At 49.9% G+C, this 24150-nt stretch overlaps 1 protein-coding gene and 2 non-coding genes across 4 annotated transcripts in view; 1 reads left to right on the top strand and 2 right to left on the bottom strand.

Moving 5' to 3' along the window:
- Positions 1 to 5731: 5731 nt before the first annotated feature.
- LOC123618579 (U11 spliceosomal RNA) lies at positions 5732 to 5850 on the bottom strand. The gene has a single exon (XR_006727038.1). It is a non-coding gene; the product is annotated as a U11 spliceosomal RNA (small nuclear RNA).
- Positions 5851 to 9750: 3900 nt separating this feature from the next.
- XPO6 (exportin 6) overlaps positions 9751 to 24150 on the bottom strand; it is a 96366-nt gene continuing 81966 nt past the window's right edge. For both annotated transcript variants that reach the window (XM_074346151.1, XM_074346152.1), the window contains exons 17-24: positions 23636 to 23825; positions 18695 to 18850; positions 17593 to 17707; positions 17255 to 17426; positions 15685 to 15846; positions 13130 to 13228; positions 12755 to 12985; positions 9751 to 10445 (exon numbers count right to left, since the gene is read on the bottom strand). In XM_074346151.1, coding sequence (XP_074202252.1) covers positions 10344 to 10445; positions 12755 to 12985; positions 13130 to 13228; positions 15685 to 15846; positions 17255 to 17426; positions 17593 to 17707; positions 18695 to 18850; positions 23636 to 23825 — 1227 coding nt within the window. In that variant the 3' untranslated portion in view covers positions 9751 to 10343. The remainder of the gene's footprint in view (positions 10446 to 12754; positions 12986 to 13129; positions 13229 to 15684; positions 15847 to 17254; positions 17427 to 17592; positions 17708 to 18694; positions 18851 to 23635; positions 23826 to 24150) is intronic.
- On the top strand, positions 20381 to 20453 carry TRNAA-GGC (transfer RNA alanine (anticodon GGC)). The gene has a single exon. It is a non-coding gene; the product is annotated as a tRNA-Ala (tRNA).

Raw genomic sequence — 24150 nt, 5'->3', positions numbered from 1 at the left:
TCCTCCACCAGAAGGCCAGCTACACGGGGGCAGGACCAGGCCTGTGGCTCACTAATGAGTCCTGTGAGCAGAGCCAGGATGTAACACATTATCACTGAATGTTTGTCAAAGAAATGAAAAAGGAGAGAGGTAGACACAGCCATGGGCACCTTGACCCCCCTCCTTTCTTACTCTGTCTCTGGCTAATGGAGCCGAACCCTCACCCATGAATCTGACTCAAGTACAGCCCAGTGGGAGTTTTTTCCTATTGTGTGCTTGGCAGCTAAGGTCTGAAGACAAGGACCAAAGCTGTCAAGGATCCTGCATTCGAAAGAGGAGGCCCTGTGAGAATTATAGAGACAGACAGGATGCCTGCAAGGAAGGGCATCTTGTTTGCCAGCTGGATGTTGGCTGAGCTGGAGGCTCCCCGGATCCACACTGGTGCCCCTATCAGAGAGAAGCAGGGGCAGAGAGCTTCCTTGGGGCCTGAGGAGGTGCCTAGTGCAGTTAAAACTCTGAGTCCACAGCTATATTGTCTCTTTTTTTAAGAAATGAGACCATTTCATGTTTATACTATTGTGAGTTAAATGCCCCACTAAGCCAGTCACTTAGTAGGTGCTGAAGAAATGATAGCTCCCTGGCCTATTCCTCCCACTGACCTGGGCCACTGCCATGGGGATCCCTCCACTCTGTCTGGTTCCCCACTCTGGCCTCAGGCTCCCAAGCTGCAAAACAGGGGCATTGGTCTTGGCTGTGATCAGGGAGGCCGTTGTCAATACCCCCTGGGGAGGTCGTGTGTTCTCCGCTCTCCCAGGTGGGTATGTGTGTGCGTACACGTATGTGTGTGTCAAAGGCACAGGCTGTGTCCCGAGGCTGGCAGCCGTGTAGAAGCAGTGTAGGGCAGAAGATCTGGAGCAGTCACAGAGACAGTCCAGGGAAGTCTCACTGTCCGCCAGCCCCCTTGTACCTGCCTAGACCATCCCCCGACCCCAGGGCCAGCACTGCGGGGCAGGAATGCTCAGGAAGAGCCCCCTCTGTGTCAGATGCAGCAGGAGAGGGCTGACCAGCAGGCTGCCACCGCACCTGGGCTCGCGTCCCCACTCTCCCCACTGGGCAAGTCTCAGTTTCTCTCTGAGCATCTCCATGTTTCTGTCTCAAAAGTGAGAAGAAACAGCCACCTCTCACAGGGGCCAGTTTCCGGGGAGAGCATTGAGGGACCTGGGGAGATGCCTAGCCTGGGACCATCTCCTCTCCTGACACTTGCCTCATGTCTATACCTGGCCCATGTGCCTGATACTTAGCTCAGGCTCTCCCCAACTTTTCTGATCGAGTATCAACTAAACCCCCAATCACCCCAACTGCTCCTGACCCGCCAGAGCCAGGTCTCCTGCGCTATGGGTTACACACCCCAACAGCCCAAAGGAGCCTGTATCAATAACAACCCAAAGGACCACTGTTTACTGAGCAACTACTGCAACCCAGGCTTGAAGCTGAACAGTCTACATCCATCATCTTATGTGGTCCTTCAACAACTGAACATGTACTAACTCCACTTTATAGCCGAGGACTGAGGACCAGAGAGCCTAAGTGATGTGCCTGAGGTCACACAGCTGGGCTGACTGACTTGTGCTTAGAAGCACAAGAGAGAGAAATCAGCCTACCTACATATGTAGCATCACTTTGGAATAGTGAAACTAATTCTATGACATAGAATTGAGGTTTTTTTCTTTTCATCTCCCCCCCTCCCCAGTTTTATTGAGGTATTGGCATTGTTATTATTTTAAATTACTTTGGGGTTGGGAGTGGAGGGGGCTTGGCACTACACTTTTTCCAGCAAGGACATATGGACTCCGGAATTCCACCAAGCTCGTGGACTCCCACCTCTCTGGCTGCCACAGCACCTCCAGAGGGGCCTGGAACTGGGAGGGAGAAGACAGAGGGCGGGGTTCCCAGAAAGGCCCAGCCCCCTTGCACTGTTGCCCCGACCTAACACCCGAGGCTGTGGTCTCTGGGGTGGGTCTAGCTGGAGGAGTCCTAGGGAGCCATAAATGCTCATGTTGCCACCTAGTGGGCGTGGGTAGTACATGCAGCTGCTCACCATCTTTTAAATACCCTTTGTGTCTGGGGGAAATTCTCATGCAGTAAGTCCATCTCTTAATGGCAATATTCACGTCCCTTCCCATCAAATGCGCCCACATGGGATTCCAATTTGGAAGAGTCAAGTCACTTCCTGGAGTAGGAGACAGAGCGTGGTGTGAGACATGGAGATTTTATAGGCAGGCAGAGGTGGGACTGACCAGGAGCTGGAGTTCAGCTCCAGGGAGTGGAGTTCCAAGCCTGATTTTGGGCTCCCTGGGCAGCCTCCTGTCCCTACCAAGTCCTGCCCATCAGCACTGAAAGGTGAGAGACTGGATGTGATAATGAAGTGCCCCCACCCCAACCCCAGGGAAGTGAATTCTCTTGGTTCTTCTGATTGTCTCCTCAAGGATGCAAGATCAGCGCTGATCCCAAACTCTGCCCCTGGGAGGCTGGATAGGTGGGCAGAGGGGCCGGAGAGAGAGAAAAGACAGAACATGAGGCCAGAGGAGGGGACTGTCAACTGTCACCACATCCAAGTGCTGGATTGAAGACCAGCCAGTGAGCACCAGACCCCTCGGGAACCACATGGGACGAGCCTTCCCGTGGGCAGCGTATTGCCCAAGGACTGACTGGCAGGACTGTGGCCCCTCTGCCGGAGCCCCGGCTCTGCCTCCCTGTGACATCACTCCTTGCTGCCAACTCCCTTTTCCACAGTCCAGACCAGGCCACCCAGGAAGAGCAGTGGGACCCGGCTCCAGGAGGGAAGCCCTAAACCCCAGGGCCTGGGTAGACTGGAGGGAGGCCACCAAGGGTCACCCAAGCTGGGTACCCACGGTAGGGGGAGGGAAACTACGGCTTAAGAGCAGGACCCCAGGCCTGCCCGAGGCAACAGGCCACCCCCAGACTGGGAGGGCTGGGGCGGCAGGGGCAGCTCCACCACCCACTTACCTGCTGTGGCACCTAACAGTGCTGAGTGTTAAGCCCACTCACTCTGATTTTCTCCTCTGCTGATGGGAAGGTGGAGGCGTCAGGAACCAGTGACCACTTTAATGAATACTTCACCTACCGTGTCCTGGTGGGGGATGGTGAAAGCCAGATGTCACAGGCAGGGGTGTGGCACACAGACACACTTAGCCTCAGATACAGGATTGAGTGGGTTTTGGATATCCAGTCCTCAGGGGGCCATGGCCATCTAACAGTGTTCTTTTGGTCTGCGGACCCAAAGTCCAAAACAAGAGCAGGGTGGCCCTCCCCTAACCCTGTAAAGACACAAGCTGCTTGCATCGAAAGCTATCTTGGAAAGAGGAGGGATGAGGGGGTAGGGAGATCTCTTGAGACAGGACAGTTTCAATGGGGAGTCTGACAAATCCACCATGGACAGCTGTGCAGGTTGCTTACCATTGAAGAAGGCCTGGCTGAGGGAGCAAATGTGGGTTGAAAGCCCACATCCCACTCTCCTGGTATAGAGCTGCACCTGCTTGGAGGAAGAAGTGCCTTTAGAAATTCTTACACAACTTGTCTAAAGTTTCAACTTGAACTGACTCTTTTATCCAGAAGAGCCTGTTTTAAATCTGGAGAGATTGATTTCTCTTTAATGAGCTAATTTTTTTAAAAATACATTTTTCTTGCCACCAGTTTTCCAGAGTAAAATGAGACTGTCTCTAGAAACAGATCCATTTTATGCACATCTGAGTCGGGTCAGAGCACAGTCGGGTCAGAGCACAGTCGGGTCAGAGCACAGAGTACATTTTGTCCACCACCCCACACATGTGCGTGTGCATGCGCACACACACACACACTCTCGTGAGTAATTATGATGATGTAAAGGACATGACACACGTAGGATCCACCCCTCCCTTTCTGGAGGGCAAGACCCATGGGTATCCACCCATCAGGCCTAGTCCAGGACCCAGTACCTGTCACAGAGCAGACCCTCAGTAAATGTCTGGTGACAGACTGGCAGACTGAACAGGTGAGTGAGGCCTCAGTGATAACGTGTGTCTGAGCTGAGGATGGCTCAGACACACATCATCATATGAAGGGAAGCCTACACAGCTGGCCTTTGATTCCACAGACCCTGTGCACAGGGAAACTCCAAGGAGCCTTGTATTCAAGGATGGGCCAGGGTGCCCACCTGGGTCACCGATACAAACTGGGCTCTGCAAACAGCTCTCAAAGCCCCTAGGGAAGCGGAACCAACTAGGTGTGGAGCCCACTGTGTGCCAGAAGCAGGCCGGCTCCTCACATGCACAGGCTCTGAAAACAGAAAGGGCCAGGACGCAGCACACACAGCGTATCTGGGGCAACGGGGACCCGGCCTCCCGGCTCTCAGCTTCCCGCTTTCCCCACAGCCAGCTCGGGCTCTGGGCCGCCTCCAGCAGCTCCACCCACAGAGTACCTCCACTCGGGCTCGTCAGGAAGCCATCGCAGTTCTGGCAGGAAACAGAATATGGAATCCTGCGAGCCTGGTTTCCTGCCCTGCCACTTCCAGCTGTGTGACCTTGGGTGAGCCACGAAACCTCTCTGAGACTCAATATCCTTCAGGTTCAAGGGGAACAGTGACAAATGACTGACATGTGCACAGAAACCTCCCAGGCCAATGTTTCCCTGGTGAGGCTGCGCAAAGGCTGACTCCTCATGAGCACTGGTAGACTCGAGTCACACAAACCTAAAACTGGACCCCAGCTTTGCCAATGGCCTGCTGTGTGGCCTCGGGCAAGTCACTTCTGAGTCTCAATCAACTCATCTGTAAGCATTTGCTCTGAAATCAGGGGAATCTTAAGGGGGTGGTGTGGGTGACTGAAGAAGGCAGGCTCCTGGAAGGCAGTGGTGGCTTGTCTCCTCCTGCAGCGGAGGAGGTGGGAACCGGTTTTGGAAACGCCACAGTGCAGATCAGGAATGTGACGAAAGCCCCTAGTTTCCTCAGGGCTCCTGGCCCCGGCCCAGGCGGGCTCAGCAGGGGGAAAAGATTGAGATGCTGGGCACATCCTTCGCCGGAGTCTGAATCACTTCTACTCCAGTGCCCTTCAGAGGCTGGAAGCAAGGTCGCTGCGACTCTGGGGGAATCCGGAAGTCATGGCCTTGGGCAGGGAGAGCCGGGGGGCGGGGGCATGGGCTGGTCGCAGCCTCCTGACCTCAGACCAAGTGGGTATTAAGCCTTCCTCAGGGCTTAATGACAGCAGTAACTGTCCTGGCTTTTCTGGAAGGAGCTGCACCTCCAGGCCAGTTTGGATGAGTCTCTGGACTCAGGCCACAGCCTAATTTCATACACTATTGTGGGCCTGAGAGATGAGGACACAGGTTACGTTCCACAACGTTCAAGGGGCCTCACTGGCCCCAGTCATGGTTGACTGGGGTCTCTGGGGGTCTGTGACCCACCGAAAGTTGTGTACATGCGGAGAGGCTGAAGAGGGCAGAGCCCTGCCATACATGTAACATCGTCTGATTCACCCTGAGAGGTGAGTGGGTGGGTGTATGTGCATAAGCAGAGAAAGGTCTGGAAGCCCACCTGAGTCATTAAATGATTTGAGATTTTTAGTTTCTTCCTTTTGTTTATCAGAAAGAGACATGTATTATTTGTACCATAAAGAGACAAAAAGCAAAGTGTTTTTTGGTGGTTTTTTTTTTGTTTTTTTTTTTGCAAACACTGCCCTTTTATCTCAGACTTATAAGTAGGGGTGCCAGGACCAGTGATCCGCAGCTGCCCAAATGCCAAAAAATTATGCCTCCAAAATCTCTTGATGGTGATTCCGCACACAGAGCAATCAGGCTGCCCTCCGTGTGCCACTTTTTAAAGTTTATTATTAAAAGGAGAATATACCAGTTGCCAAACTGCCCACCTATGTCAGCCCTGTGGAGCTGCTGAATGTGTTTAAATAATTGATTTTCTGCCACTCTTGCCCCTCCCAGCTGGCACCATACAAGACTCTCGGCTTAGACCCAGGAGGCCATATATCCCATGTCTGCGGTGAAACCGACCACCCCATCAAGGGCCTGAGCCAATCAATTAACATGGCTTTTAAAAGATGTTTCCAAATGATGCAGACAGGGAAGAGCAGAAAAGGGAATCCCTGAGCTAAAGAAACCCTACATTGGAGAGCCGTTTACTCGAGTGCTTTTCCCCAAGGAGCCCTGAAAGTAAGGCCAGGCGTGTTGAGCAGACATGAAGGATGTGGCTTCATTATGTTAAAAATCAGACAAGAGACCTCAGTGTGACCCCAGGGAAAAACCCACTTGGATAGATCTGGAAAATTCTCACACTCAATATTGGGGGCACCTGCTGCAGGCCAGGCCCGGTCCTACACTGAGTGCTGGGGACACAGACGCCCCCGTCTTCCAGGAGATCTCATTCTGGTGGGGGACACAGGTGCCATGGGGCCAGTAAGGAAGCCTCACGGTCAAGGGGTGTGCATGAGAGCTTCCGAGGAGAGGAGGACCTGGAGGACGACAGCCAGCTAAGGTCCAGAGGGTCAGGGAAGACCCCAGCTTTCCCCCAAGAGCTGGTGGGGAGGTGACCCAAATTAGTCAAAATGCTTGCTAGGACGAATATGACATTGCCTGTCATCTGTTTGTCTCAGTGCTTGGGACCAGCTCAGAGCCAATCCCTCTGCAGGAGCCAGGCTGCTGCGTGTGAATCTAGAAGGAAGGACACCAGGGGTCACCTGTCTTCCATGACACAAGCCTCACAGGGGCAGTTTCCCTTCCAGGATTTGGGAGAACTGAAGTCCCAGCTCACACCTGTTGTCCCAGAATTACTGCTAATGGTGTCACTTACCCATTTCTCCACCCAAGCTTCACGGCAATCTTCAAATGTCTCCAGTCAGCATGCCAGCCTTAAGACGCCGTCACGCCTGTGTCTTCACCCTCTCTACACCACTTGCCCACGGGCGAGCTCCTCCCCATCCTTCAGGGACCTGCTCAGATGATCATCACCAGCAGTGAAGGCTCCCCTTCTCTCGGCCCTCCCCTAGTTCCCTCTACAACCCTGTGTCCATTTGCTGGACTCCTAACCCCCATCACGGTACTTAGCACCTAGGTTCTGCAAAGGTCTGCCTGCCTGCCTCCTCACTGGTCTGTGAACTCCTTGCAGACACAGGCTGTGTCTTATTAATCTCCAAATCCTTCACTCGCAGGCCAGTCTCTGGCTTACAGAGGCACTCAGTAACTTGGGTAAACTGCTGAGCCACCATCAATCACGGTTCCTGTCAAGGCTCAAGGAACCAACTAGAACTATAAGCTCTCTCCTTTCCCCAGTCCCAGCCACCCTGCAGGGGGGTCAGTCTGGGACAATGATGCTCCTCAGAAGTGTTAGGCCGCCACCAACCAGCCAAGAGGTCCTGGGGCTCAGAGTTCTGGGGACCCACAAAACTAGGGGCTGATTTGGTCAAATGGTCCCAGCGGAGACTTACAGCTCAGGCATTTTGCAGCTCTGAAGTCTCTAACTTTTATCCTTCTTCTGAATAGAAATTGGGCCCCAGTGATATCACAAGCCTCAAAAATATGTGACCCAGCAATTTCACGTACAGGAACTGGACCTATGGAAATAATCAGACGAGCACCAAGATTTATGTAGAAGGATGCTCACTGCAGCCTCATTTGTAATAAGAAAAATTATAAACAAACCACGGTACAGCCATATGATAGAATACCATCTGCTGTTAAAAATCATGTTTTCACAGAATTACATAATGAGAAAAATGGTCATGTTAGGTACATTTTTGAAAGACTACAAAAACTGAAACTCAGTGTGTAAAGAAAAAAAAAAGGAAATGGAAAACCATATATATTTCCACACATATAGGGAAATCTGGAAAGAAAATTCACCAAAATATTAATTGGTTTTCTCTGGGAACTGGGATTAGCTCCCCCTGGCCCCCCCCCCCCGCCAGTTTTCTGCATTTTCCACATATTCTTCTACATTTTATAGTCGAAGAAAAAAAAGAGCTGTTAAAAAAGTCAATCCTCCATTGCATGAGGCCAATGGTAGGCAGTGGAGGAAAATACTGGAAATCGTAGATAAATTGAAGATAAATGTTTCACCAGATCCCTTCCTTCCCAAAGCCACTGGCCGCGCCTTTCTTTGCAGGATGCAAATGATATAACCTAGGGAGGAAGCCGGACATGGGGACCAGAATGGAGCTAGGACAGCTTCCTTGCACACGAAGGTGGCTGAAAAACTTCCCAGCCATTATCTGTCCCCAGCTGAGACTGACCTAAAGTCTCCCTCTGGTCCATCTCTAGCCTTCCCGTATCCCCGTCCTCAGCATGTAAGGGCTGTTTCTGGATTTGCCAAGGGCCTGAGAACTCATCCAATTCCAGCCATGCTTCTTTGAGGCCTGCTCTGTGCCAGCCCCTACATGGGGCACTGCAGTCAAGAGGAATCGAATCAGAAATCTGTCTGACTCCATCCCAGGGGTGGGACCCTTCCTGCAGGTCACCCAGCCTCTTTATGCCCACCACCAAGGACTGAGAGCTCAACACAGTCCATACAGCTGGGGCTGTGCCCATCAGTCTTTGAGAAAAATCCTCCATCCCAGCCCACCTTAGTCCTCAAGGCCTTTCCCCTATCATCCCAAGTCCTGCCTGTGTTCTGTCCAAGGGTAGGATTCACAGGTGACAAAACCCATCCCCTCACCCACTCCACCTCTAGGCACTCAAAAAGCCCTTTCATAATCTCAGGCATTGAGAGTGCTCCTGGCCTTCCCTAGCAGGCAGGTGAGGCGGTATTTACAGCCCGAGAATAATTGGATGTTAATTCCCTTCTATAGAAGAGCGACTGAAGTTTCAATTCCCTCCTCTATGAACTCTTTAGTGAGGCTAGCTGCAGCTGGGAGGCTGTGACTGATACGGAGCAAGGGCTGTGCGCACACACACCCCACCTCACATGTTGCTCAGACCCAGCCCAGATCCCCATTCCCACCCAGTGATTCTTGTACAGAATGATCTCAGAAGTAGAAGCCCTCGGCCCCCAACTCTCTTCCTCCCCCGATCTAGCTAATGGCCATCCTCTCCTTCAGAGAACACAACCTTACCCTCATTTTCAGGTGAGCGAACCTCCTGGCATGGTATTCATTAGAAGCTACCCAGTCCCGTCTGTCCAGTCCCTGTGACACCTAAAGCAGGAGGAGCTGCTGATCCATTTTCCCAGAAACTTCGAGGACAAGTCCATTTCCACACATGAACAGCTGACCAAGGCCAAACCAGTGAACCCTGAGTCCCACCTACTCCCCCAGCTGGCTACACCATCTCCCCTCCCCTCTCCAACCACCACTCTCAGATAATCTTCATCAAGAGAACTCCACCTCCCGGCCATCCTCAGGCGAGACGCTGGTCCATCGAGGGGTCCATTCTCTGGGAGGGGGAGGAGTAGGAGCCCACGTTTTGAGGAGCAGGAGGGCGGATACCACCTGGTTCCACACCCACCTCCACCACTAGGCCAACTGTCAGTTAAGACCAAGTCCCCACCCTCCCTGAACAGAAGAAACGGGACCCTGCATCTTCTCAGGGTGAAAGACATTATCTAGAAGAGGACGGGACGTCACCAGACACCACCCAAGTCAGTCCTCCCCTGGCAGGCTCTTCCAGGGCACAGGCCTCCCCCTCACTGCGCTGCTCCCCACTAGGAGGGTCCCCTTCACTTGGATGCTGGCCCTGGAGGAAGCTGTGAGTGGGAAAAAACCTCCCTAACCAGCATTTATATAACAACAACATAAGCATTTTATTTTTTCATTAAGCTTCTTAGTTTCTTGGTATCACAATGGAATGATGAGAAAACAAAAACAAAAAAACCCAAAAAACAAAAAAACCCCACGAGTCTGCAAATCTCCGACAAAGAGCAGAGACTTCAAGGCAATTGAGGGGGGAAGGGGGGGAGAGGCTTGACAGAAGTGCCAAACAGTTCCAACATCATGCCTCTCCTGAGCCGGCTGGGCCGGGGAGGGGTGGGGAGGTGGAATGGTGAGAAGGTGGCACCGTCACAGCTGTCCTTGGCATTTCGGCCTCATGACTGACACACGCATGATCGGCAGAGACCACCCCACGGGGCTTCCCGGTGCCTCCCTGGTACCTGGCTGCATGACCCCTGCCTGCTCCAAATGCCCCGGGCACTCCAACCAGTGCTGAGACACCCTGGCGCCAGCTCTGCTGGGCAGGTGGCAGGAGAGGGGCATGGAGGAGGGCGGGGGCAGGCCACGCTGCTTTGGCCCGGCTGGGAGACACCGGTGGCAGCAGGTGCAGGTGGCGCAGTGGCGGGAGCTGGCGTCCCTCGGGCGGTGAGCAGGCTGTGCCTAGAGCTTCACGGTGCCGGGGGGCAGGCTGTCGTTGCAGAGTCTGTAGTAACGCAGGTCGTTGACCAGCCTGTGCACATTCTGGGTGAACGAGGGCAGGTCCTGGAAGGCAGGGGCACAGCTGCAGCCCAGCCCCACACGACACCCCAAATCACCCCCACCCCCCAGCCACTTCTACCCCACAGCGCACCCTGGAGATCTGCATTTTACAAAACTCGAAACTTCTACTCACTCTTTCCCCATGTGTCAGTAAAGGCACGGTGGGAGAAGGAGCAACAGCTAATGCTCCCCGAGAGCCCACCACGTGCCAGGCCCCGTCCCAAGCAATTCAGGTACAAACTCATTTAATCCTCACACCAGCTTGTGATGCAGGCTCATCAGTACCACCATTTTAAAGGTAAAGAAAGGGAAGCTCGGAGAGATGAAGAGACTTGCCGCAGGTCACACAGACAGGAAGGGAGGGGATCCAGCCTGGTGTCGCCCGTGAGCACCGGTGTGGCTGCCAGCACACGCCTCCCCCCACCACGGCCAGCCCAGCCACGTCTGCAGCACCTTTTCCACCTAGGGCTCCAGGTACCTGGCCAACCTCTCCTCCGCTTCAAACTTCAGCTCAAAGCCTGCCCGCTCCAAAAAGGCCATTCGGACACCTATTTCCTGGCCCCAGTGGGCTAGGCTGGCGCCTCTGCTCCAAGCTCTGTAAGCTCACCGTATTTGTGGACGGTGCATGCAGGCTCTGGAGCCTGCTTCCCGGCTCTATCAGTCCCAAGTTCTGTAACTGCCAACTAACTGCTAACCTTTCTGAGCCTGGGCTCATCTGTGAAATGGGGTTAACAGGACCGACACTTGAGAAAGCTGTTGGAAAGCACACAAGGTGCTTGGCTCAGTGTGGTCCACAGAGGGCGCTGTTGCCTGTCTCTCCAGCAAGACTCCTTGAAGGCAGGGAGCAGGGAGCTCTGGACACCTGGCGCAAGGCCGGAGAGGCAGCCAACTTCAGATACACAGGGGATGAATGAGTGAAGGTGCTGATTCCTTTACTTATTTCATCCTCAAGAAAACAAACCAAGGGATGTTTTCCTAATCAGTGGCTCCCAAATGCCAAATTCGAGTTCCCTGAATCGAATACAGGAGTATATTTATGCATTTTTAATAAGCACCCCAGGAGCTCTGATGCATACCTAGATGTGGAAATCACTTTAAATCAAGAAGTTGACTGAAAAAAAAGGAGGAGGAGGAAGAGGGAGGAGGAGAAGTTGACTGATACTGATGTAATCAGAAACTGATCATTAAATATTAGGATTTGGCCTCCAGGACAAAGATGACAAAATACCCAAGTAGCTGACGTGAACGTCAAGCTCAGGAAAAAACAAGATCGATCCCAAGGAGAGAAAGACTCCAAGTCAAAGGAAGACAGGAGCTGAGTCTGAGAAAGAACTCTCCTGGCACATTTAACAGGTGAGACCTGCAAGGAGTAAGTAGAGTTTGCTCCAGCCAGAGCAACATGCAACCCTGAACACTGAAGTGGAACCGTGGACAGGCTGCTCGTGTGCAGGAGTAGGGTCAGCAACACCAAGAGGATGTGGGAGAAAGAGAAGATGTCACTGTATCAAGTGTGAGGTGGTGAAAGACAAAAATTATTCTACAGGAGAAGTTCCGGGAAGAGCCTCTCAGGTGAGAAGCAGAGACTTAACAGCTGACATAGGAAGGAGGAGGGCAGGTGAGGAATCAGAACCCTGGGACAGGAGAAGCTGGGTACCACTAGACCCAGACATACTAGTAACGACGGCTTTGTGCGCATCTAGAGACCTCACCAGCCCAGTTCCCACCCAAGGGGCTGCACGGGCGGGACAGCCCCACCTCATCTTCCCCGGGTGGACTGCTGGGGGCAAGAGCGTGTGTGTTGTGAGGGCTCCTCCCAGGACCCGGCAGCAGGTCAGCCCCTGCAGAGCCTGGCATCTGGAAAGAGTCCAGGGCCCCACCTCCAACCCTGGGGACCCAGAGATGCAGTTCCAAGCATCAATCTTCTTTCTCAGCCTGTCTGCAAGTTCGGCTGTAACTGATTCACAACCAATGAGGACACAACAGCTGGGCCCCAGTCGGAGGTGTGCTCAACAGGGCATAGTGAGTACAAAGAAGCTGAGACTAATCAGATGGACAGCTGGGGCTGGACCTGAGTACCAGTGGCTGCAACGAAGAACATACGTGCTGCAGAAGCCACCGCTGGGGGAGAGCATGTACCCCTCAAGCCAGCCACAGCACCGAGTCATCCGGGAGCCGCACGAGCTACAGTGGAGCCACCACTACCAGGGGCACAACCACGCACAAGGCAGCCTGCCCCCACCTCACCGAACAGGCGCTGGCTGGAGAGCCCACGCCTGCCTTCACTTCAGCCTGGCCTCTCTCTCTCTCCTCACCCGATCCATCTTGAAGTTCCGCCCCAACACATTTTTCTGGTTGGCATCCACACCGTCACAGCTGGTCAGGAACTCTGGGAGGAAGGCTGCAAAGAAGCCATCAAAGTCCACAGAGGCCATGTTGTAAATGGCGATACCAATCTCCTCCTGCAGAAGGTCGTGGGACTTGTGAACCAGGACCTGGAGCAGCACGTTCACAAACTGAAACAGCATGGTGGTCCGGAAGATCTTCTGCAGACAGACAGAGACCAGGGTGAGTGACGGCCGGGAGGGCTCCCGTCATGCTCTGCAGCGCTGACCTGAGAAGGGTGGGACTCAGCCCGGCCTGGGACACCTCTGATGAAGAAACCGATTTCTAAGAGGAGGGGCACTTACCTTGTGGTAGAGCTTCTGCTTGGTGTTGAGAGTCTCTAAGTAAAACAGATTTTGTTTAAATAGGTGGATATCAGGCTGCAGAAAGGACTGTCCGAAAGCCTAGGAAATAAGACCACCATTTTATAAGCAGCATTTAAACACCCTCAGACCCAGCCCTTCTAGGGCACTACCTACGCCCTAGGAACCAACACTCTGCAGCCAGCTCCCTGGATGCAGGGCGAGGGCTTCTGCTGCCTCATTCTCCTGGCCTGTCCCCTCAGATCTGTGGAACGCTCCGGATAGTCTTAGCTCCTAAGTCCTCCCCCTTGGGCCTCATTTCTTGTTTGGTTTCATCTTACACCTTCTGTAATAAAACTCTACCCATCCACCCAAACAGGATCTGTCTTTAAAGGAAGAGGCTAACACCCCTAGTCAAATACCTCAGCCATCTTGGCAGGCACCAAAGGCTGCCCTCCTCCCCTCAACCCAATGCCAACCACTTGCCCATCCTCTCCTTGGCATCCCAGGTCTTATAAACCACAAATCCTTGAAGGCTCCTTCCCAACTGGCTGCCTCTACCTTGAGGTTAAGTGAGAGCAAATTTTTAAACTGCTTTGCTGTTTCTGGGCTGTGGAAGTTACTAGTTCAAGGGCAGAAAGAAATACCCCTTTGCCCCCTAAAACACAAAGAGCCCTGCTCTGACAGAAAGTGACAGTGGAGGAGTAGGGAGGGCCAGTGACACGCACACCCACTGGTGTGCAGGACACTCCCTAGAAGCCGGTGACCCCTTGCCATTCTGTCCTTGGGCTCCTCAACTGCATGTAAGGGGATCATGTAATCCCTGCTGCAGTGAAGAGTGCCCAATGGTTTTATTTATTTTTTAAAGTTGGTTTATCAAAGTGTGACAGAGTAATATTCACCCTTTTGAGGCTCACCACTGTGTGATTCTGACCACAGAGTCACCTACCCACCATGACAATTAAGACACAGAACGTCTCCCTCTCCCCAAAAGTTCCCTCAAGCTCCCTTTGTCGTCAGTACTCTCCCCCTGCCCCAGGCAACCACTGCTCATTCTCTGTTCCTCTAGATGTGCCTTTTCTAGAACATGCATCATATAACAGCATGGAATCCTGTAGCAAGCAGCCCTCCAGGTCTGGCTTCCTTCACCTAGCACAGCACACACGGAAGTCATCTATGCTGTGTGTGCGTGGGAACGTGTTCCTTTTGACTGCTGGGTAGCACCTGCCACAGTCTATCTACTCACCAGCTGATGGATATTTGGATTGCTTCCAGCTTTTAGCAATTTTTATGAAAGAAGCCACTATAAACATCTGTGTACAGGTTGTGGGAATATATGTTTTCATTCACCTTCAGTAAAATATTTAGAGGCGGGACGCTAGATCACATAGTAACTATACGTTTTAACTTTATAAATTAACTGCCAAACGTGAAGCTGTTTCCCAGAGTGGCTATTACAGTCCTGAACAGAGGATCAGGCATCAGTCTACCAAAAAAGTCTTACACAAGGACAGAGTTTAAGAGGGAGGTACGAGGGCGAGAGGGGCAAGCACTGAATACTCCAAACCCAAGCCCGCAATGGGGCGTCGGAGATGAAAGTACAGGGAAACAACCGCAGAGACCAGGGGTGGAACATCTGCTCTTCCAGAGAGGAATCTCCGCACAGGGAGTGCGTGCGAGTTGGCGGGGAGCTGAAGGGAGGAGTGGTAGAATCCCTCTGGCTTCCCCGTGAGGAAAAGCTCGCACTGGAAAAAAAAAAACAAAAAAAACCAAACAAACAGAAAAACGCTCTACTCCAACTGAGGCTCAGAATAATAAGGTTATACAACTGAGTGCAGAACAAGGAGAGTGCCTGAAAGCGGTCGCTGACCGGCCAGCCACCCTGGCAGGGGGAGGCCGCCCCTGTCTTCCACAGCATGTGCTCAGCCCCCAGAGAACTCACTCTCTAGGGTGTAACAGGATCTAAAAGGGAGCACTGAACCACAAGGCAGTGCTTCTCCCAACATGGGGCAAGTCAGGGTTCTCTTTCAAAAATGCAGATCAGCTAACATAGTGTTGTAGGTCGAGTATACTTCAATTATTTTTAAAAAATGCAGCTGACTGGCCCCTCCCCAGGAGAGTCCACTCAGTCAGCGTGCAGCTAAGCAGGGCCCCAGGGGATCCCGAGGCAGGCAGTCTCCTTACACGTGGGAACACTGCTGCAAGGCCAAGGGAACGGACATCTACCCAGCACTCCCTGTGCCGGGAATGTTGTGTGTGCCCTCATTTAACTCCGCAAACCAGGAAATAGGCAGTGTTATCCCTACCAGACAGATGGAGAGACCTAAGGCTCCAAGAAGTTAACTAACTTCACAGGTACTAAGAGGCAGAGACGAGCTTCAGACCCAAAACCACAAGGCTTCAAAAACAGAACTTGTTGCAGTGACCACGTTTGAGGAAGTGGGACTGTATGCCAGGGAGCAAACAAAGAGACAGTCAGCCAACGGACCCAGGTGGTGTCCAGGAGGGCCTGTCTGATCTTGGATCAAATGGCAGCCTCACCAGCTCTTCCACGTTACCTGCATGATGGCACTGAACTGGGGCTCATTCTCCATCTGCTCCTCAGCAATCCCCCTCTGGACACTGGCCAGGACAGTGGACTTGAAGAAATACCTCCAGTTGTGATGGAGCGTCCGAAAAAGGAGCTCAAACAGCTCAGCCTTCACATCAGGGGAGGGGCGCTGTGGAGACACACACAGACCCTCAAACCTTCCCTTCCTACGTGAGGGAGTCACTCATAGCCTGGGCCCAGGTAACAAAGGGGTCTGAGAGAGGCCTGGTAACAGTAAGCAGCGTGTCAGCTCCCCACCCACGCTCTCATCCTCCTGAGCCCCTGTGGGCCAGCAGTTCCAACAAGGAGTACCCCGGCAGAGACAGGGCCCCGGCTGACACAGGACGCCTGGGTGGGTGCCAAGGGGCCCTGTTTCTGATGGAGGCACTCAGCTTTTTAAGCTAGGAAAAAAGGCTACTAAATGGAAGAACAATTAGGAATATGGATTTCCTATTTCAAAAGCAGCTGGTTTGAACTGTCACATCCTGGTTGTGCTGTTCCTTTTCCAGGATTAAAAAATGCTGTCCCAGCTCACCTGTTGGTCTTATGCCAACATAAGGATAAGGATAAAGACAAATAAGACTTCAAAGTGGCTCTGCTCGCTACAGAAAAGGAGACTAAAGAGCACTAAGAAACCACTGAAAGCAGCATTAGAGGACCTCCAGGTGGAGGCAGCTCTCTGAGCCTGTCTCCTCTTTCACTGGCAGGAGGACGAGAGGAGAGGGAGGCAGGCTAGGCAGTATTTTCTAGTTTATCCAAAAACCTCCACGTCACTCAAGAGCATGGCAGGTCACATTACTCAAGCTGTCTCGGCAGAATTCAAAATTATAAGGCCCAGATCTTTTTAACTCGGCCTTGATTAAAATTAAGTTAAGACCAGAGGGCACCAGCTTCCATGGCAGGAATCCTCAGAGGGCGCAGGTGTGTTTAATGAGGCAAAGCAACCAGACTTACCTAAGCCTGAATTTGAGCAGTAAGAAAGGCTGGCACTTATTTACCTATTATAGAAAACTTAAACTAAATATACATTTATACTTATTTTGGATTTTGTCATGCTAGGTGTCTGTTTTCAAAGAAGGACAAAGAGCTTTCTAACAATGAAAGCTCTGAATGGTTCCAAGAACTTGTTTTGTACCCTTGAGATCATGAAAGTTCTTAATAGGAAAGTATTATAAAGTATTGTTGTTATTATTAACATTTGTTATTAAAACAGTGTTTGCTGGAGAAAACCACATACTCACCTTAAGTTATAAATTGTTTGCCATGGGAGACTGATTTTCCTTACCAACCAAACTTGTGACATTAACCTGCTATGCTTACACTACACTAGTTTCTAAGTAACTCAACACATATTAAAAAAAAACGAAAACAAAAAAACTGTACCAAGCTAATGGCATTTGTTCTTGCAAGAAAAATTACTTTACAAGAAAAATAAAATAACTAAGAAATTAGCTTTAGAACACATTTTCCTCAACATTTCATTCCTTCCTCAGTTGCAGTCAGGAGGCAGCACAGGGAACCACCCCAGCCCCTCATACCTCTGCGATGATGGGATACACCTGCTCCATGCACAGGGAGATGATGCTGGGGAGAAAGGGCTTGAACACCTGGCCAGGTTCCTGGACCACCACCTGCAGGATCTTCAGGAACTTCTCAACCACCCGGCAGCCAGTACTGCCTTCGTGGAGGATGCTCTCGGCCAACTGTTCTCTGCAGACAAGAGAAAGCACAAAGAAATGTTTCTCTGGGGACCAGCATGAAAACCAATACTTGTGACAAGTGAAGAAAAGGAGCAAAAAGTCCCATGCTTTGTAGCCAGGTCCCAACAAGTCTCTAAGTGGTGTCCAAAAACCAAGGACAGCAGGTCTGCAGTTACCTGGTAAACATATTGAGGAAAGTCTGTATGATCTGTTCAGTGAAAGGCACGCCCATCTGTACTCTAAGGCCTCGAAATAGAGTAAGGAAGAAGCTCAGCATCTCATCAGTCACATCTAAATAAAGGGACAAAGCAAACGATGAGAGGCACACACTCAGGGATAAACAGAAGCCCTGGGCTTGATGGTCTTCCTTCTGCAATCTGCACTATCCTCTCCAAGGCTTCCTGCTGGAAGACACATCCCCAACACCATCAGAGCCAATGATGGAAAGTAGAAAATTAAGAACATGCTAAGAAAACAGCTCTGATACAGTGAACTCTGCCTGATAGCTCATGATAGGAAATGAAGGTCATCTTGAAGCCACCCTCACTGCCCAGCATCCAGACACATGCAGAATTCTCACTGCAGATGGGTCATTTTGTGCTCACTGATGCAACAACTGAATTGGGTCAGCACCTGAGGGCTTCGGTCATTTCTATGACCAATAATCCCTGCAGCTGGGTCAGGGGTTAAGTGGCTGAAAGTGGATAACGAGGGGGCACTCAGACTGCATGGCCCTGGGCCATTAAATGGATTAACTGCAGAAAATATTGTCTACATTTAATGTGGCTCCACTTCCAGACCTGAACGATCATCTTGTACAGTATGTCCTGGCCTGAGCAGCACACTCTGATTGTTCACAAGAGGCAATCAGTGAATATTTGTTAATGGAGAAGCTCCCGATATTTCTCTCATAAGACTGACAAGACTACTGTAAATGCTCTCATGAGAGCCAGGCGACACAAGCACAGGGACCTAGCAAGAGCCTCTCTCAGTGACAGTGACAGAGTGTGGCAAGGGGAAGCATCTCAGCAAACCCCACCTTGCCATAAAATAAGTAGAACTCATCAGAAAAAGTTCTTTGTCCGCTCCTACATAATGCTCCTATTTCTGTCATCCATTTATGTTCCCAAGTGACCCAGTGTCACAGGATGTCACAGCCCTCTGCCTTCACCAGCAAGGCCTGCTCTGCCGACAAACTCGGCATGCTCTACAGAGCTAAGCAGTTACTCTGGTCCTTGTCAGCACCACCCAGGAGTGAGGCCTGCGACCAGCTCCTACCTGACTGATGGATAAAAGCTGGAAAGAGGGCCAGGGAGACCTGAACGGATTCCTGCAGGGACTGGTAGCAGATCTGTCGGGACTTGGTGGATTCCCCAGAGATATTCTCCACGATATCTTCTAAGACACTAAGTGTCTGGTGGATAATCACTTTGGCTGCAAACCAAGATTAAGTTGCACGTTATGACTTGTCTGAGGATAAAGCAGAGTTAAGAGGGAACACAGGGAAGGGGAGAAATCTGCAAAGGTATTCAGAGGACAATCACACAGAAATCGGGAAGGAACTCAGTCTCTTTTTTTTTTCAGTCTCTCTTGACTGAGTTATCAAAGGCTCTCTCTGTATCCCTCTTTCTATATCCATTTCTTTCTTTTTTGTTCCCCCTTTCCTACCAGGATGCCAGTTGCCTGTGAGCCAGCCTGCTCAGTTTTTGCCTGTATTCTGCCTCTATCCACCTGAAACAAATGCACAGAGAAGATGAAATGTCCCTCATTGGAGGTGTCTCAGACTTCAGACTGTAAGACGGTGAGCAGACCAGTGAGAGTAAGTGTCACGTGGTAATTACCACAGGCAAGAATGGGCACATGTGGATCAAACACCCTCCTTCAATTCCAGGCAAGGCTCTGGCCATCCACACCACACCCGCTGTGCACATCTACCACTGCTGTAAGGAATAAACTACCTGATTAATCCTTGGCCTACTGGGCCTATGGCCTAAAAAAATATATAATTTTTATTATTATTCTGCATTATATTATATGACATTGGCAATAAATACATATAACTATACCCCATGTAAGAGCTCGTGGATGACTCCAGACAGCACAGAGGGAAAACAGAGGCAGGAGCTAGCAAACAAGCAGGATCTCAGAGGACACAGTGAGAGCCCAGATCAGAGGAGCCTGCGTATGAACTGCACATGGTCAACACGGCTATATACCAGGGGCATGTTTCTTGTCAGTACACCAGGGTTGGTCAACAGCCCCCACCCCTGCAGGGTTGCCATGAGGATTAGAGACAGGGTTCAGAATGATTCCAGCAAAGCACCTGGCATATAAGAAGACCAGCACAGGAAAGCTGTCAACATTCCTTGGTTCTGGAGGGAAAGGGTTCCTCTTCCCACCAGCTGCCTCAAGAAGCCCCCTGGGGCTCCGCCTGAGCCTGGCGACTCAACCCCGGCAGAGCTCCAGCAGTGGAACCAGGCTGGGCTGAGAGCCAGCCTCCACCTGGCAGCTCTCTGGGTGGCTCTGGCTCCCAGGGCTCACCAGCCTCTGTGCAGGCAGCAGCAGCAGCTCCCAGGGAAGGAGACAGCAGACAGGTTACATGCTTTGGAGGGAGGTGGAATCAGGTTTGACTCCTGACACTGCTTATTCTGAGTCTCAGTTTCCTCATCACGCACTCAGAGGACTGGGCATGAAGAAAACATGGCACAACAAGCCTGGCCACTGAAGGTGGGTCATGGGGATGTTGGAAAGTGAAGGAAAGGCACCTGTTCTCCTGAAGGAGCAGCTCTCTCAACACTACCAGCACAGGGACACTCACCAAACCAGGAAACTGCACTGGCCAGACCCTTCCCCCAAGAACACACGAGGCACAGGGAAAACAGCTCAGGGGGAAAAGAAAACAGAGTCAAGAGACCCAAGTCTGACCTCTGATGTATAAAGGAAATTCAAACAAAAACTGGGGGTGGAGGGTATAGCTCAGTGGTAGAGCATGTGCTTGGCATGCACGAGGTCCTGGGTTCAATCCCTAGTACTTCCATTAAAAAATAAAACAAAAAACAGACCAAAAAAACAAACAAAACCTTAAACAAGAGCCAAGATTTATTCAGAAAAATGGAAAACTAAAAGCACTAATATGTGAAACTGAAAAACTAATATGTAGTAATAAGAGAATGGGTATGTAAATTGTGGTACTTCCACAGGATAGGATGTTATAAAGCCATTAAAAACAATGCTTTCAAGAAGAAAGGGCAATGTGGTGAAGAGCAGGGGATCTGAAACTTTTCAGAACCATTCCTGACGCTACTACTTCCTCTACGATCTGGAGCAATTTACACCTGCTGAGCCTGGGCGGGGGGGGGGGGGGGGGGGGGGCCAGCAACCTTTATGACGGAGAGATTGGCAGCCGCTGCCTAAAGCTGGTGATCCCACAAACATCACCAATGACTGCTAGAGACGATCAGACAGAACAAGATTATGGGGTATTTTATAAGAAAATAGGCCTGGACGCTAAAAATGTCAATGTCATTAAAAAAAAAAAGTCAACGTCATTAAAAAAAAAAATAGTAAAAAAAAAAAAAAAAGGAATTTTTTTTACATTAAAAGAGATTAAAGAGATGTGACAACCAAATGTAACTCATGATCCTTGAAAGTATCTTGGATTTTTAAAAAGCAAAAAGCACATTTTGATAACAACTGGGGAAAATTTAAACATGGTCTACTTGTTAAATGACATTACTATAACAATGTCCCACAGCTTGGTTGGTTGCATTAATGGTGTTCTGGTTATATAAGAGAATATCTTGTTCTCAAAGATAAAGGTTAATTAAGTATTCAGGGATAAAGTGCTGATGTCAGCAACTTCCTTTAAATGGCTCAGTTAAAAAGAAAAAAGCGTGTGTGAGGTCGAGAAGAACACAAGTGTGGCGAAATATTAACAACTGGTGAATCCTGGTGAAAGATAAACAGTTGCTCATTTTCTTAATCTTTCAACTATTCTGTAGGTCTGGACATTTTTGCAAAGTATAAAGTTGAGATAGGAAAAACTTTCCAGGCCTTCATTTCATTACTTGTAGAATAAGGATAGTAAGACACACCTCACAGGGCTATAGGGAAGACTAAATTAAATAATGTATATAAAGTTCTCAGCCCAGCGCCTGGCACACAGTAAACACTCAACAAGTGTTAACCATGTTTTTCATTATGCTCACTGTGGAAACTATTAATGCTATGCAGCAAGTATTTCCAGCATATGGTGGCATCACAATTCCTACCTGCTCTGCAGTCAAGCCATGGCCATATAACCATTCACTCTGGCCAATGAAATGTGAGTGGAAATGACAAGCGTCACTTCTAGGCAAGAACTTCTAAGAACCACTCCACAGTTCACCACATTGCTTGCCCAGTGTAAGTGCATACTGCAATGGAGCCTTGAGTGACTAGAGTAAGCAGGACCTCCCCAAGCCCCTGACCCACACTGGATATGTAGTATGAGCAAGAAATAAAAGCCACTAAGCCTTGGGGACTGTTTGCTACTACTATAGCATAACCTAGCCTATGCTGCCTGATGTAAGTACATGTAAGATAAAGTGAGAAAACACCATTAAACTTTATAAAACATGATTCCACAATAGCTATATGTAACCCCTGAGCAGGTTACTTGATCTTCCCATACCTCAGTTTCCTCAGGGATAAAATGAGGATATTTAACAGTACCTATCTCATAAAGCTGATGTTAGAATTAGATGAATTACTGAATGCAGAACACTTAGAACAAGGATCAAATACTAGACTCTGAAGGCTGATGCTGGCATAGCCAGAGATTTGACGAGGATGTTAAGATCACCAAGGCAAAAGCCTAGCACACAGAATGTCCTCATTAAGACAGCCATTCTTATGCAACTATATAACTATAAAATATATTTACAAATAGAAAAAGGAAGACAGTGGGGAACAGAACCTCAGCTAAGAGTCAGGACAGGCCTGCAGGGGGAGCTCCCATCCCCCACCGTGTATTGTCAACTACTACAAACAGGAAGGTGTTGCCTACTTTATCCAGGAGGAGGAAGAAAACTACTCTTCCACCGGAAGACAGCCCAGCCAATCAGAGACTGTAGGAGCCAAACAATGAGAAGCCTTCATACTCTGAACTCCCAGGTTTCTCCAGAGAACTCTGGTTATTACAGCTCCTCCCAACTCCCCCCCCTTTACCCTATAAAAGCAAGTTCCCCTTTCTTATTCTTTGGATTTGCCTATCCTCTGCCATGGGTCTCATATCCCAAAGTGCAATTCCTCTGGCTATTCCCGAATAAACTAGCTTTTGCTGGTAAAATAATTGTCTATTATATTATTAAGGTGGACAACAAGATAGTTAAAATAATGGGTTACTTTCTAAAATACTAAAAATGGTGAGATTTGTTTCATTTTCCTTCTGTATACTATTCTAATATTTTTGTACAATGAGCATATGTTAATATTCCTGATCATAAAAGTAATGTTTTTTTAAAAAATGTTGAGTATTTATTAGTATTTCTAACATTTTACAACGCATTTTTGTTGAATTCTATAAATGACATCATCTGATAATGTTCTGTTATTTTCTTTTTGTGAAAATAGACTTGTATTTTCAAAATATTTCTGTAATATTTGCTATTTTAGGAAGATTTTTCAGAAAAATCTGATGCCTTCTACTTGAACTATTGTGCTCTCTTGATTCTTTTTTTCCTCCTTTAATATAATCAGATTTGAAGTGTCATTTGTGAAGATACTAAGCTCTTTCAAAGCCTCTAAAATATCTGTATTTGGAGAAAGGTTAAAAACAGTTTTAAAAGATAGTTCTTAAATTCCTGTTTCCCAGTGTGTAGAAGTGAACTGCTTTGACTGCTTATACACGTATCTGAAATGGATTGATAATCACTGTAGGATTTTTATCCATGGAAGGCACCATCAGTAGTGCCTTCAAATGGGTATTTTTCTTATTTTTGACATTTTAAGTAAGAGAAGGGACCTCCTGCATTCAGGAAATAGGCCCAGCTGATGTGTTCACTGAATTCCACGAATGAGCAGGTTTCTACCCCCGAGTCTGACTCTTCTGCTTAGCAGCTGTGTGACTGTGGACAGATGATTCACCCATGAGCCCCAGAGGCAAGCCCCATCTGCCACGAAAGAACAATGCCTGCCCTACTTATCCCCTGAGGCTGCCCCTGCTGAGGGGTCACTTACTGTCATCCAGTGGCATCTTCCTCTGTGGGGCGACAGCATTGGGTTTCAGGTTGCGATAATCTCGGGAGAGTGCAGAGATGAGGCTGGCATGGTTGATGGAGCGCACGGGCCACTGCTGCTCATTCTCTGGGAGGTTTGGCCATGGAAGCAGCAAGATGTTAGAGAGGGCACGGCACACCAACACCTGGGCCTGGAAGAGACCCCAAGGCATCCATCAGAGGTTTAAGAGCAATGTGGACACAGAGCAGCTGTGCTTGACACCACCTTGGGCACCTACCACACACACTGAGCTCAGGCTCCTTCCTTACAATCCAGGCCTGGGACTTTGGTCCAATTCAGGCATCCAGGGGAAAAGAGAAACTGAGGCAGTAATACTAAGTCTGGGTCCATCACATCCCAGGGCCAGCCTCAATAATCATTCTTACTGCTGTCGCTTCCCCTCTAATCTGGTGCTGGAAGCATTACAGAGGGAGCAATCACAGAGGCTGGATCTAACTTGTCCCTCAGCTGCTGGC

The sequence above is a fragment of the Camelus bactrianus genome, chromosome 18 (genome assembly GCF_048773025.1).
Source record: "Camelus bactrianus isolate YW-2024 breed Bactrian camel chromosome 18, ASM4877302v1, whole genome shotgun sequence".
Taxonomy (NCBI): Eukaryota; Metazoa; Chordata; class Mammalia; order Artiodactyla; family Camelidae; genus Camelus; species Camelus bactrianus.
This window is presented reverse-complemented; position numbering and strand designations above follow the sequence as displayed.